This window comes from Falco punctatus (assembly GCF_963210335.1).
Source record: "Falco punctatus genome assembly, chromosome: 9".
Lineage (NCBI taxonomy): Eukaryota > Metazoa > Chordata > Aves > Falconiformes > Falconidae > Falco > Falco punctatus.
Window position 1 is genome coordinate 18276423 of NC_137589.1, and position 16129 is coordinate 18292551.

Below are 16129 nucleotides of genomic sequence, written 5' to 3' on the forward strand. Positions count from 1 at the left end.
CAGTTTCAGAACCGGGCTCTGTGATTTAATGGTTGTACTCAATGATCTTAAAGTTTTTTTCCAACCTAAATGATTCAATGATTCTGATCAGTTTCAGTTTCAGAACCTGGCTCTGTACCCCTGGGGTAGCCTACAAATTTTTTTTGCCCTTTTTCCGTTTTTTAATTTTTTACTGCATGATACCACAATACCAAAACCATCAGAAAGTAATGCAGGGAGCAAGTTAAATTCTAGTTTAAGCAGAGTTACACAAGTCATACCAAATACCTAAATCTGAAGTGTAGGTAAGCCTGAGATTACTTACCTCTCTTATTTTATGTAACTATACTGTTTTTCTCCTGCACTTTTAATGTTGATGAATACCCTGCAGGGAAGGGAGGAACAGACAGCACCATGCCCACAGGGTGCAAGTTCACAAGTTGCTTCTTATCTGTAGCCATTCTCTTTTTTTTTTTCTGGTAAGAGTTTTAAATAACTCTAAGCAAGCATTTTATAAAGATCATGCTGTCTGAGGAGTTCATGAAAAATATGAAGACTTAAACAGTAAATCTACAAGCATGACAAGAAGGGAAAAAAGGCAGATAAAACATGTTGGCTCAGCATGATCTGAAATAGATTAGAGAAAGACAGACTGCCAATGTGCTTTGAATGAAATTCTCAGAACTTGTTACCTTCTTGCTGTTCTCTTCTGATCAATAAATTCGAGCAATTCCATTAGTCTGTTAAATTCACTTAAATAATACCGAGCATTACTAACCATAAGGAATGAAGCTGGTAATACAGCTCTGAATCAGAGTGCGGTGCATGAGATAGCCCTTTGCCTGACTACATTTTTCACAACTCAGCTTTTTGATTAGAGACTTCAAACTCTAAAATCAGTACAGAAACTCAGATACAGACAGCTATTTATTTAAACTCTTCCTTGTTTAAAAAAAAATTAAGTTGTTTAAAGAAGCAAAACCTTTCTTATTCTTATCAATATGATGTACTTTATTTTCTCAGTCAACTCTAAGATGAGCTTGTTGTTTGCACTGCACCACCATACTCTTACAAGGCTGTAAATTCCACAAATGGCTAGAAATGTACTGTACCAGAATACAATCAGTCACTGAGAATTTTTACTGGCTTACACGCATTATTTGATACACACTTTGCTGGGTAAGGATTCTATAGAATCCATAAAACAACCAAAATTCTCTACACTTTATCAGTGAAATTTCAAAAAAGCTAATCTCATGTTCACAAAGGTATGGGTTTGGACATTTGGAGTGAAATTCCTACCAGGTTTATCAAAATCTTCCAAAAAGACTAACCTGTTATTTCTAGCTTAAAAGTTGCATTTCAATATTTTGGAGACAAAAATATTCTATATTTTCAGCATTATACTCTGTTTTATATAAAAAATTTATTACATAGAAGCCAAAATCAGTCCAAAGTCTAAGTAAAATGTACAGAAAATAATACTCTTATAGACTACATAATCTGGAAGGAGGTAAGCAAGGTTCATCTTTTTTCCTAGGTATACTTAGAATGGCAGATGTGACAGGTAACACTAGATGAGGCTTTATATGACAGCTAGTCACATTGTCATTATTTTCTTTCTATTTTTATTCACAGATTACAGAGGAAATTAAAGTTTAATGATCCAGACTGCATTCTGTCAGTAGAAGTATGGTTTTAAATGTTTTGAATGTCAATGTTGGAATTAACCAGCTTTACTGAGTAAGCCAGACTAAAAACTTTCAACATTCTTTGATAAATGGATTTGTAAAAAAAAAGAGATACATAACTAGATAACTCCCCATGAAATACTTATATATTGAATAAGATCTGATTAATACTCTGCAGAGTTCTTTGATGATGCTGGACCACTTCCATTTTATACATACAAACAAAAAAATCTTTTTTGGTTAGAATTTTCATTCCATTTATTCTACTATTACACTACTTTATATATATATATATATTTATATAATTTTGGCTTAGTCCTTTAAATTTCTTCATTTTATTCTATGAGAATTATAGAGCTCAGAGTTAAGGAAATAAAGGGCAATGAAATTTCTTGTCTCTTAAATGATTAATAACAGCTGTAATATCCGTGTCTTTGTGAAGAAGAGGATAATATGGTAGAAGTATTATAATTTTAGAATAAGTTCAAAGAAAAACGGCTAATGACTTTTCAAGAGAGTTGATTTTCAAGTCATATGAACAGGCAAACATTGAGAATATTAAAGCTGATACAGCAAAGACAAGGTCTACTTTCTATACTGCAGCCACTGTGTGAATATAATGTCTTTTTGTTGGAGCAAGTCCACATTGAAAGAAACCTGAATTCCTAAGGGAGTTTTAAAGTATGATAATTAAAGTTAAGGACTTTGTAAAGAGCAAAGTTGAAACTCATTGAAATATTTAATTGCATTTAAATCTGGCTCAGTTAGGCATGACCAAAGTTGTTATAAACTCAAGGATGTTCAGCAGCATATGCTGAAATTAGTCTATCTTCTAAGTCAATTTTCTAATTCAATGTCAACATAAAAAGACACCATTACAGCTAATACCACTGTTGGCCAGTTCAACAGCCAGGGCAGAGACTAAATAAATATGGAAAATGTCCCACCTTCCTCTTAGGACTAGGATGAGTCTTTTTATAGAGGCATGTTGGAGAGTGTTATGCCACACTAATTTATTCTAAGAATTAATTGATAATTCAGTTCTCACTCCTATTAAGAGGACTAAATTAAAGTATGGAAGAAGAAGAAAACCTGATTGCACATTTTGCAGTTTTGGAGTTTTTCCTGCATGATACTTTGCATTCTTTTATAATTTTCAGTTACTGTTTGTTTTCATTTTCAAATAGAAATCATGAAGTGAATTACATGGTTGTTTAGAAATACTGAAATTCTAGGAAAAAAGTACCTAATTTTAGTTCTCTCATGTAAAATGTATTGAAAGCATTTTAGAAGGGTGCATCTAGGATTATGAAAATACATACCTAAACATGTATTAGGCTACAAATGAAAAATATAATTTAAGAAATCTGTCCACAAATAGTATGAGAGATACAGGCTAGTCCTCTTACAGCTGACAAACTTCCTACATAACATAACAACACAGAGGCTTCTGCAAGTCAGTGTTCATTTAGTCTGTACTGCATTTCCAACACTGCATGTTTCAAAACCACATTGAAACCCACACAACAGTATGATGAAATACTGTTCCTACTCCAACTGGGAACTAGATTTTCATTCCCCTGTCCTCACCAAAATGAACTTGCTTCAAAACAGTTCCCTTTAAGTCAATGGGTCTTGTTGTGGCATTATTTAGAGGTGTCACTGATTATTCACCTCTGCCCTGAAACATTAAAAAGTCAATAGAACTCTGAATTTTTATCAGTCTGTCACACATTACTGAAGATGTTAGGGGGAAAAATAAGGAAACACAACCAGACCAGCTCCTTACTCTTCCCAACAAAGACACACACCAGACTGAATGGAGTAAGGAGCCAGAGAAGAAACTCAGTAAACACATTTTTGTGGTCAGACACATGATGCCGGCAAGATTAAAATCATGTTGTTCAAAAAAGGCTGCTCACAAGGGACACGATGGCTGACATTAAAGGAACTTGCATTTATGTACACAGGAAAGTATTTTTATATTGAACAATAGAAGTGCGGGCATTTTGCCTAATTCAGAAATAGTGGCACAACCACACATTAGTTGTACATGAGAACAGAAGAATTAAGCCATCCCTCCTGTATAAAGACAGGTGGAAAAAAAGATGACCCAAAACACAGCACTATTATGATAAGCACTTTGGTAACACATTATTCCCCTGAGTGAAAAAATTAAGTGAGTTTTAGAGACTAGTTTCTACTGCACAATGTTTAAAGCTTTGTCAGCACTAGAACTTTCCAGTCTTCTGTCTGCAGTGTACAAAAATATAGCTGGAGCTGTACACTTGCCAGAGGCCTCTCTCACACATCTTCTCCCTCTCCTTCTAGCTGATCTTTCTCACAAACTAACTTGAATACAGAGACAGACCCTTACCTACTCAGTTCTTTCCCTCCACAAATACCCACATAAATTTCCAGCTTTAAGATTCTCTGCAAATCAATTATTCCCTACTACTGCCATAAACATCAAGGAGGTTTCATGCATAAAAAGCTATAAAACAATTCAAGTAAGAAAAATCAGGAAATAAGAAATAAAAGGAAGTTAAAATGTAACTGTACAGATAACCACCTCCTTCTCCAGATCAAACATGTTGAGCTAAAAGTAGAAGACTATTTTTTGGTACATTCTACAAATCTCACCTAGAATCTACCGTTTTACCAATTGCCAAGGTGTTATGTGCATGAGATCTGCAATTCCCAAATAAAAGATGAATTTTCAATGCAGAAAGAATCACCAGCAGACACTTCCCTGGCTAAAGGGAGTCTGAGTTAAGTCAAATTCTACTCACCACAGTTAAATGTTCCAGTAAGTATGCCACATCAACCATATCTGCCAGAATTAGAAGCCTTGTGACAGCTGTAAGCAGAGATCGTGCTGCTTGGACAACAGCCTGCCTCTTAGGCAGATAGCAGGGATCACTGGTAAATGCCTCTGCTGATACCTTTAAGGCTTGACCTGCAAAATGAAGACATAAATTCCCTTAGGCTATATTGCAACAACCAGGGGAAAAAAAGTAGTTTAGACTCCATCAGTTATTTGGCAACTCATAAGTACTGCCAATAAATTTGCCATCTCTTTGTTGCCCTAATGCCTTGAAATGAAGGTCAGTTATTACAGATCATGCAGAATGTTCCACATTTTGAATTATGTTCCCTTTCTGTTCTTCTGAATCATTTAATTCTGAAATAATTCCCTTGGCAATCACACTGTTACTCTTAATTGTACACAACAAGGCCAGGGATGCTATGTTAAACTTTTCTAGTCACTGCTTTTTATATTACTATGTACTTTGCTGTCCTTGCTACTAAATAATTCCTGGTCACAGAAGGATATCAAATCTCGTTCTTCTCATTATAAATATAAGTTAATGGAATGAAAATCTCATACACTTGAACATCTGACTGACATAAAATATGTGAAATCTATGCAATGGAGCTTGTAACCGTGCCAGTAGATAACAATATACTGCTCTCCAGCATGAAGTTTTGCAAATGAAATTTAACAGTAAAAACAATGACTAACACCCAAGTTTACTTTCAGCGGTCTGCCACCTAGACTGAGAAATAAAATGCCATTACACTCATTTCTAAAAGCATTTCAAAGTCTACTATAAACTGAGGTGCTTTGCTAGTGATGGCAAAACCCCGACAGAACTTTACACAGAGCAGCACTGGAAAACTCATCACACAAACACAAACTGCTAAAATAAATGTTTGACCCATTAAACGCTCTATATCAGCTTGGAAACCAAAGAGGGAGAAAAAGTCACAAAAATGAATAGTTTTGGCTGTGCTAAAATTAGGAAACATCATTAGTAAATGTAGCTATTAAAAGACTACATAGACACAAAACCAGCCCTTTGTTGACAACTGCCTTAAGCGTATCCTGGATTTTGGATGCAACAGTCAAGGTAAATACAGTATTTAAGAATGTTAAAGAGTTAAATCCTTTTTTATTATTATGTAATATTCTTTCTACCTATATCTAAATTACCTAAGACTTGGTATAAGAATGAGGTACGCTTCTCCAAGCAGTCATTTGTGTAACAGGGGGGTTCTACATAGAAAGATTGAGTACAGGATTTTTGTTTCCTTTCATTCTACGAATTCTGACCAGAAGTAAGGAGAGAATATTGCCTGCTGAAATAAAATTCACAGTACCCTTAGCATTGTATAGCTTCACTCAAAGGCAAGAAGTCTGGACAGGGCTCATGCAGGAATGCTATTGGCATGTCTACTTCAGAGTTCTGGTGGTAAAGACAAAACTGAAGTCACACAAAGAGTTTTGCTACCTGAACCACGTAGGCATTTTTATAAGCTTTGGAGTCCTCAAATCAAAAACTAGGCAACAAGGTTCGTACAAAATACATAGAATCATTAATTAATGCATTTTCATAGAAATATATACAAACATAGGAATTTCCTGCAATTACATACATACAGACTTTTATGCGCTCTCTCAGTCAGAATTGCATGAGGACTATTTAAGTGCAGCAGTTTGCCAGACTGGTTCTATATGTGATTTCATTTCTCAAGATTCAGAGAAAAAAACAAGTTTTACTGCTCTTACTAGAAACTGCATTTGAGAAAAATACTGAGCAAAAGCTACAGAAATAAACCTACCAATTACTACAGAGTCTCCATACCAGCACCTGAGATAGTACTGGCCTGATTCTCAGAACACTCACTGAATACTTTCAACATGCTGAAACTCATCAGGAACAGTCATCTTTAACAGTTCTTTCTGATTTTCTCTTGGATTTGTTAGTCTTTGTGCAAATCATGTGTCTTAAGCTTAGCAAACTCCATAAGCAAATAAAAATCACACTAATTTGAGATCTGGTTCTAGCACCTGCTACATCACAAAACAGTGAAAGTAAAAAATACCAATTTCTTGTGCTCAGGACAGCAAATTAGAACTTTTATAATGCACTATAGCTGAGCACAACACAACAAATAAAACTACAGGAAATAAATATTAATTAGAAAGACCCATTTTTAAGGGTTTTTATTTCCCCATCTGCAATGGGGAGAAACAGCTCTCCAAATGAGTACCATTTTCAGTACTAGAAGTTTCAAAGCAATTATTTGAACCCAGTAATTCTGGATGGGGGAAGTAAACGGAGAGAGTAAATTCTGCTTACATGCATGTATATCTTGAAGGTGACTACTACAAATGTTAATACATTAATAGCAACTTGAGAAGTTTTAGTAGGAATTCTAACTTTGGAAATTGATTGTGCCTTAATAAGGACATGGGAAACAGAGTGCACACACACCATCATAAAACTAAAATCCTTGACCATTCATTTCTCTTATGAATTCAAACAGAAAGAAAACTTTCCCAATATCTGAGAGAAAGCAATGTCAATGAACAACAGAAACTATCTCCATTTTACTTTCATAGTATTTAACTACCGTATGTTTGCCCTGCCAGTTATTGGTTTGGAATATCTTAAATATGACATGTTATCTTTCAGGCTGTAAAAGTAAAAGTTAACAACATGTTTTTTATGTATTTGGAGCATATACACTGTAATACTAATTCAGACCATTATAACTGTCAGATTCTTAAATACATTTGCACAAAAGCATGAAGCTGACACATGCAATGTCTTAGTAAGACAAGAAAGCATGAAACAACAGAATTTTTTTCTGCAGTTATGATACGTAAGTGTAGAGCTGTCCACCTTGGACCCTCAGGATTCACTTTAACAAATACTGACTAAAGTACCAGGGAGACACTGTTTCCCACACCAATAAAAACAACATCATCACTGCTTGACTGGTCACCTGGTAATTTTTGAACTTTCTGACCATCTTCAATAAAATCTTTACACAGAGAAAGATATTCAAATGTAACTACTTATCCACGAAAATGGGAAATCAGGAAGGAGACCAAGTTAAAGCCCTCACTGATAGCAAGCTGGGGCTGGCAGTAAAAGCTCACCTACTACTAAGCTTCAAAGAATCTACAGAAGTGTTGAGATGCAAATTTGAAGGAAGACAGGCTCTCCTTGTGCCATTATTTATGGACTGACTCTCTTTCTCTTTTTTTTTTTCCCCAGACACAAAGAACACCTGAAGTGTTTATAGAAAATGAAGAAAACAGCATACAGTATTCTATTACCTGTTATTTATCAGCATTTACTCACAAGGTAAGCAAACAGACCAGATTCACCATTATTTTTTCAGTGTCTTGTGCCATCTGAGCAAAGGTAAAGCAGCTGTTAACTTACATTAACTTAACACTTTAATCCAGATTTGCAAATAGATTCGTAGCCCAAGATAAATGTGGTTTGTTAACCTCACATACTTCCTGCGATAAAAGGACAAGTAGCAAATCAACTTGATGATCTTTGGGGAATTTAAAACTTCTCAGGCACAGAATCTGCTGCAGTTCAGAAGAACTGTTGAAAACTAGTTAAGTCTGGAGAAACTGAGAAAAAAAAATAATGAAGAGAAGGCAATAAGAAAATAATAGAACTAGTTACTTTGAAAGGAAAAATTGGAGTGCAGGGGGAGGGGGAGAAGAGTGAGAGAACCAACCATCCAGAGGAAGATTATGTGAAATCCTCAGTCCTGTAGTTCAGCTCTCTGTGATCCAGGGACTTGTTTGGTGTACCACAACTATGTGACCTTAGCTGAGAAAATTTTTAGTAAGGTGCAAGGAAGTATGCTAGCTAACATCACACAAGGTAAGTAAAAACACAGACAGAGGTGGAGTTGTAGAGATAGTAGTAATTAGCAGTCAAAGAATCCAAAAGGAAAAAAATACTGACATGACATGTTATGAACCTTAGGCAAAAAGACCCGGGAACTTGCAAGGTAACAACTCTGCAAAACTGAGCCACAGTTCCAAATGAACAACAGAGGCCAACATTTTCCCACATGACTGACAACTGTCTGGTCGGCATTACCAGCAGTAAATACATTCTTTGCTCAGTCACTGATTAGTCTGAGCTATCTACTGTATGCATTAGCCAATAACCAAATACTTTGTATTTTTTTAAGTTCTGTAGATCTTGCTAGTAGAGTCTCTTTGTGCACAGTAAAAGTGGCCCAAACAAAACTGACTCGGAAAGCAGAGCTACAGATTGAAAGGAACAGGTTGGTTAGGAAGGAAAGTACTCAGTTATGAGAAGCCCAGACAGGAGTGAATGGTGAGCCTGCAGAGTTAGTAACTGAATGAGTCAGGAGAGAAGTGAGGTACAGCTTAGCTGAGGATAGGAGACAGTGCTGTTACCAGGAATATATAATAAAAGCTGGGACGGAAAAAACAATCTTCTGACAGCACAACAGCTCCTCAGAAACCTCTAATGTTTCCTCCCACCCATAAACACAAGGCTGAACTGCATGTTCACAGGCCCCACGTGATTATTTGCTGAGGTCTCTGCTATTGTGCTTTCCAGAAAATAGCCCTGTAGATTTGTGTGTCTTTCAAGCACCTAAGACACTTCAAAACCTCAAATAGTCCTAAAATCTGAAAATAATACCATTTCAACACAGGTATCTTCTGGGTACTTGAGCCACAAATACAATTAAGGGACTAAAGCATCTCTCATGCGAGGAAAGGCTGAGAGAGCTGGCACTGTTCAGGCTAGAGAAGAGAAACCTCAGAAGGATTTTATCAGTATATATAAATAACTGAAGGGGGGATGCAAAGAAGATGGAACCAGAGTGTTCCCAGTAATGCCCGGAGACAGGGCAAGAGGCAATGGGCACAAACTGACTACAGGAGGTTACATCTAAACATCAGAAAACATTTTCTCACTGTAAGAGTGACTTAGCAGTGGCACAGGCTGACCAGCAAGGTTGTGGAGTCTCCAGCCTTGGAGGTATTCAAAAGCTGACTGGACATGGTCCTGGGCAGACTGCTGGCCCTGCCTGAGCTGGGGGGATTGGACCAGATGACCTTCAGAGGTCCCTTCCAACCTCAACCATACCATGATTCTGTGATCAAGCACGTGAGCAAAGACAAGCCAGAAGGGTCTGAATATGACCAACCCCTTAGAAGTGAGTTGGACATAAGCTGGGATGGCCAGATGAACAGGTATAAAATCATGACCCTAAAACAGAGCTATGAGATGCAGCCTAGGCAGATATGAGCTATAAGCACAACAGGAGAAAATGACAGCTCCAACAACATGATGTTGGAACTGTCTTAAAATGCAGTAGATGGCATGACAGTTTGATGCAATTTCATCCATTTTATTGTAATTCCTATCAAGTGGATGTTCTTCCATTATTACATTTGTCATGAACAATGAAACATGAAAGAATGTGCCCTTTCAGTGGCACAAATAGGGAAGAAGAAAGGTGGCAGTATTCATAGTATTTCAATTATTTTAGACAGTCAAATAAGAAGCAGTTCAAAGAACCAAAGTCAGGACATATCATAACTACGTAACGATTGGAAGGCAGATATTTCCAAGACTTTATTCAGCACACACAAATAGATGACTCCCAAAGTAAATGGTAATACTACCATTAGCTGATCAGTTACTGATGGCTGCTCCTTCTGTCAAATGACTGCTTCTTATGCACGTGCTTACAAAAAAATCTATGCTCAGGCATAGGGTAAGGTCAAAACACAGTTCAGCCACAAGTAATTTTAAAAAAAACATAGAGGATCCATGCACTTTATCCAGCACCAAAAATATCCAAAAACCTACATGAAAATTCCTTTAAAAACAAGTCAATTGTAAGCCTTTTGGCGAATTTGCTGTTGGCAAATAGCTGACAAAAGGTACACACTTCTGCTGGGCTGCTTGCAGATGGTAGGCATTCTGCCTATACAGACACTTGCAGTAATACTGCTAACTGCAGTCTGTGAGCACCCCTCAGAGACAGTGCTCAACATCACACTCTGACTGTGTTCTTTATTTTTAGGCAAGATTCAGAATTACACTTTCTTCTTTTATTTCTTTGAATAGATTTTCTTTCTCCTACTAAATCCTATCTGACCATCACATTTCTCTCCCTCCTGTTTGTTTTTACATCTGGCTTTCTCCTCTTGTTTTTTATTTTTAACTGCAGCAGTGTGAAATCCACACAGAATGCAGTGCATTTTATGCCACTCTTGTGTCCTCCCACAAGGAGGTATTGTTACCAAGCAAGTCCTGTCACCCACTCCTGTGATCTACACCCTTAGAGGCTGGTGGATTTACAGTTCCAGAGAAACACAAGTGTTAAAGGGAGCCCATTGACTAAGGGAGGGAGGGACATAACAGAGTCAGTTAAAAGACAGGATTTCAAACATCCTAGTCTCAAACCTGAGAGAGCAAAAAACAAACCAACCAAACACAGTTTATACAAATAACAGAAAACTTCTAAACTCTGATTTACACTGGCATTTGCAGCCTCACATTCTTGCAGGCATGAACATACACATAAGCAGAATCAGTACTAGAGAAGGTTGGGAGTCAATGTCACAATATAGCACAGAACAACCTACCCTTTCTGAAAACAAGAGATTAAACAATACTAGTATAATCACCTGTTCTGCTCCTACAAATACCATCTCCATCTGCTACAGCAAATAAAGGATTCTGCTTCAGCTGGCCAGCTGGAAGTGACAAGATCAGTGTCAGGGCAAAGCAGATTGATACCTCCTGCATGTTCCTAAGTTAACACCATGATAACTCAGATTGTCACAATAGCTTTCTGTAGATGTTACAGGACATTTTTCTCCTGCCACACAGTCTCTTACCCCACTCACATACCTCTGTATTCTGTTGCACTACAATTATTTCACTGCTGCAGACCAGGAAGTTCCATTTCCACATCTCATACAGTTCTTCCTAACGTGTAATCAGAGCCATCACACACCCCCTTCATGCCCTAAAGCCATCTCTTCATTCCCCCTTTCCCACTCAGGGACATCTGATCCAATGATGGTGATATCAGAAGCTTTTTACAAGGGATCTGTTCTTGGTTTGATGAAAAGGGTGTACAGCACAGATTATTTTAAGCCACTTGAACATCTGAATTCTGTCTCCTAGAACGAAAGTCCATTACATGCAGATCATACACATGTACCTCTTAATGTAGGATGAGAAAGCTAAGCCTATTTTTAAGATTTTTTGTGGGGACAAATAAGAATATAGTATATAACGTAAGAGATCACTATCCCTTTCCTTTAGTAAATACCCTTACAGTACATTCCCCATACCTTGCCAGTGAATGGTAGTTTCTTCCATGCCATCAAAGTCTTGCCTCCCTTGTTAAATGTCAAAACGAATTAAATATGGACATTTGAAATATCAAATTATTTCTTCTAATTTCCTTTTAAAGAGTAACTGAAGGCTCAAAATGTAACTCCGGCAAGTAACTTGCTTTCAATTCACTGTTACGTGTGATGAAAGGCTTATCTAGGAACACACTTGAGCACGATAACAGCTAAATGCACAAAACCTTGACACTGCAATAGATAGAAACAACATTGACAACTGTTCTGTTTCTGACTATATATAGTCAGTAAGCAATGGCAATAAATACCAAATATTTTAGCTATGCCTGTACAACTGTTTGAAAACTATAAGCAATCACACCTTGATGTAAAAGCAAAAAATCTCTATCCTATATATATAGGATAATATATATACACACAATATGTATAGTATAACGCTAGAGTTCAATGCAAATTTCTAAAAGAATGTTTCCCCACATAAACTAAATCACTGTTTTGTCTTAAAATCGATTAAACATCAGAATCAGGACATTAATTATAGTCTGATGTTTAGTGTCACATTATTCCTCAGAAGGCAATTTTTTTAAATGCTTCATCAAACCAGACCAACAGGGAAACATGACAGTTCTTCAGTTACTAGGCTAGTGGATTTTTGGGTGATACACATAGTCCACCACCCACAGGCCTGCCTGGTGACTTAGTAGAGCTCCAGAAGAAGGTGAATCAAGATATAGATAAGAGGTAGACCTTAAAAAGTACTTTCTCAAGAGGAAACTCAATGCAAAATGCAGAGGACCTCTGTATTAAGATGATCAGCTGCAAGACCATAAATCTCTAGTAATACTTCGCAGATGCCAAAGGAAGCATAATTTAGATTTATCCAGGGAATGTGCCTGCATTCATTACAGCAACACTTTCTTTCAGATATCACTAACAGAACTTGACTGAACTTGCGAGACCAAAATCTCGTCTACTGACAGTGTTTGTCAAGACTGAACTGTAGACTGCAAAGCCATACCATGTCCCCATTTCTGAAGACATTAGATGAGTCTCTAATGCATCAGATGAATTAAACACAACAAATCTTCTGTTTACCTTATCTCCACTGCTCACTTTTATCCTACTAATATGCCCCTTTATTCCCCAAAACATATGATTAACAGGATTATCGCCGGCAGCTTGAAAAAAGTCTATCACTCCTCTAAAAGGAACCCCTATTAATGACCTCCAGAAGTAAACACAGCAGCATTTTCACACTGGCAATTGACATTCAAAAGAAATAAGCATTTAATTCTTATGTAACAGCCTTCAACTCAACAAGCTCAGTGAGTGACACAAGGTAAAAGGCAAGAAGTGAGACTATTTATTGTTTCCAGACGTTGGTGTGCAACTTCGGGACTGATAGCTTGGTTCTCATCTGAGTGAAATTATCCAAAGGGTTGTTTCAAAATTCTACTACACCGTAAATACAAGTTGTAATCACATGCAAAAAGTAATAATTTATTTAAGAGCATATTAATAAAAATACCCGCCAGTCACCACAGGAAAATATGCCCACAGAAAATTAAATACTATATGCTATGACATGCATGGCAGGTGACTGCATGCAAGCAGTTTATGACCCACATCCTTCCAAAGAGTTTGAAGTAAATAACATGAGACATTTAACAGCAGCAGAATGTAACTTCAATGAGGCAATAAATTTATATATGATATGGCATACCACAAATTAAAAATATTAAACAGCTTCAAAGGACTAATAAGATCTGCAAAATTAATAAACTGCTGCTTGTTTTACAATTGTTCACCAACTTCTTAAAATTAACTTGTGCAGTTTGGTAAATTCCTGGAGGAAGATCAGCTGTGAACACTCAATTTGTCATTGCATAATGATAGGTGATAACATGAACTTAACATTCTTTTAAAATGTATGAGGTGTATATAATCTACTTTATGTATTATTTATTTTTGTAGTTATCTGTGGTCTTGGCTGAGAATCAATAAATAAAGAGAAAATGTGAAATATTTTTATATTATCTATGTATAAAAATCAATATAAAACTATATATGTTATTCTTGTCTTGTGTTATCGGCCTGGAATGGATGGGCTAACATTTTAAGAGTACTCAAAAATTAATGATTTTTTTTAAAAGCCTCAGCTGATCAGTGTGACAGATAACAATGATATTTGCTGCTCATAATGCTTTTAATCGCAAAGGACCCTGAGGTATCTCAGACACTGTATGCATATATCAAATTCTAAAACGCTGCCATCTCTGGATTCAGAGGAAGAAAATAGCTAGTAATCACTATGCTGAACAACAGTGGAGACTCAGAAACCACCCCAGCTGCACATGGAGGAAGACAAAATAGAAAAAAAACCACCAAGCAAAATAAAATTCTGATGTAAAGACCTGATTTAAATGGCTAACATGCAGTCCTTCAGGCACAAGTTGCTACATAGTGTAAGAATATACACCATACTGCTCAACAGGGAAAAGGCAACTGAAGCCCACTTTGCCCCCTGATAAAACCAAGCCTGGTTGCTAGGTCATTCAATACCATGGCCTCCCAATAACTTTATGGTACAGACCATTGTTCTTTGCTTGTCTGCTCCCACTTGTTTGGGAAGGCTTTCATCAGCCCCTCTTAATCTGATTCCAGGCAACCCTTGGGAACCATTTGTTTACAAAACTCAGAGAGCACTGATGAAAGGACATAATTTGTATATGACAGGCACTAAAAGCATTACTCTTTGGTCCCCTTTCTTCTCTGAAACCTTCTCCTGAATCAATTTTAAAGTTGATTTCTGCAGGAACACATTTTAGGTGTCCGTTATCTGGCTTATTACTATTTGAGCCTTGCCTTCATACTCACCCACTAGGCCCTGATTATGCATGTGGAGAGTAAAAATCAATAAAGCAACAAAGATCCTGAAAGAATGTAGCTAATACAGCATTCTCAGCAGGTGATAAAACCTAGTCCTGTTTGGGAGTCTGGTTGGAAATGGGGAGACAGGTCATAAGGAAATGGAACATGGCAAAATTCAGCAAAGATGAGCTGCTCTGTCATGAAGGGATGAATCTTACAGTAGGTTAAAGAACTCATCTTCCTCCTACTGAAGTCTCAAAACGTACCTCCAGATTGGACTATTACACCTTCCCAAATTAAGTTCTTTACTACTGCACAAGAGGGAGAAGACTTCTGTTTTTAAATTTTTAATTTAAAGGCCTTATTCCCAGATTCAGGTAAACAATTATTTTCAAGAACATTAAAGCACGCATTAACTTATACTTGTGCTTAACAGCCACTAAAGTTAACAAGGGGCATCCTGTCTTCACTGGGGAGAAACAAACAAAAAAAAAAACACACAAAAAAAAACCAACCAGGCAAAAAAACCTCCACACAACACTTCCAGTGCTATAAATGTTTTTCCACAATGGGACCCAGCTTGCACCTTGCACACTTCACCTTCTCACAAGTGTTAGATCTAAGAACATACAACTAGACAACCCAAAGTTCAGACATTTGCACATCATGGACATCCTAGCTTCATTTTTATACCAGTGTCACACATTAAACTCATTCCTTCTGGTGTCTAAGTTATTTGTCATATACTTACTCTCTTTGTGGACATCAGCAAGTGCTGCATGAAGTTCCTCTTTAAACACAATTGCTTCCTTGGCAATTTTTTCCCCCTTGTCCAACAGATTCCAAGTGGCTTCTTCCACAGATGCTAGCAAGACACGAGCTCTTTTAGAACGGCCCTTTTTCTTACTAGAAGGATTCTGTGGACAGTTGACTAGTGTTGTAACCTACATTTAAAAGAAACATAAAAGACGATAGTGGTGTAAGTACTATAATAAGTGAATTTATATTGTTCTCAATTTTTTTAAAAAATCAGATTAATATAGTTGAGAATAAGCAATGAGATTCCCCCTGTTTTAGAGAGGGGCAGGCAGGCTCAGCATACATACTGAGAATGGAAAAGCCACTGAATGAAAACTTACAGATAATTTTACTTAATATGCCTCATCTTTGTATTCTTTCTGTACAACCAAAGCAAAGTCAATAGAAATCTCACTGTCATATTAACCCTGATGCAAACTCCCGACAATGCTTATTTTAAAATTTACACACACAAACACACACACACAAAAAAAAAAAAAAAAAAACCCACAACTATCTAAGGAGGTTATATATATACTTCCAAGGCAGGAAGTATAATCAGTGCTGAATCTTCCCATACTTCCAGTTTCAATCT

General features: G+C 36.8%; 1 protein-coding gene across 3 annotated transcripts in view; it reads right to left on the bottom strand.

Moving 5' to 3' along the window:
• The window catches only part of CTNNA3 (catenin alpha 3), a 523251-nt gene that overhangs the window by 485097 nt on the left and 22025 nt on the right, over positions 1 to 16129 (bottom strand). For all 3 annotated transcript variants that reach the window (XM_080402757.1, XM_080402758.1, XM_080402756.1), the window contains 2 exons: positions 15488 to 15680; positions 4463 to 4629 (listed from right to left, as the gene is read on the bottom strand). In XM_080402757.1, the coding sequence (XP_080258883.1) occupies positions 4463 to 4629; positions 15488 to 15680 (360 nt within the window). The remainder of the gene's footprint in view (positions 1 to 4462; positions 4630 to 15487; positions 15681 to 16129) is intronic.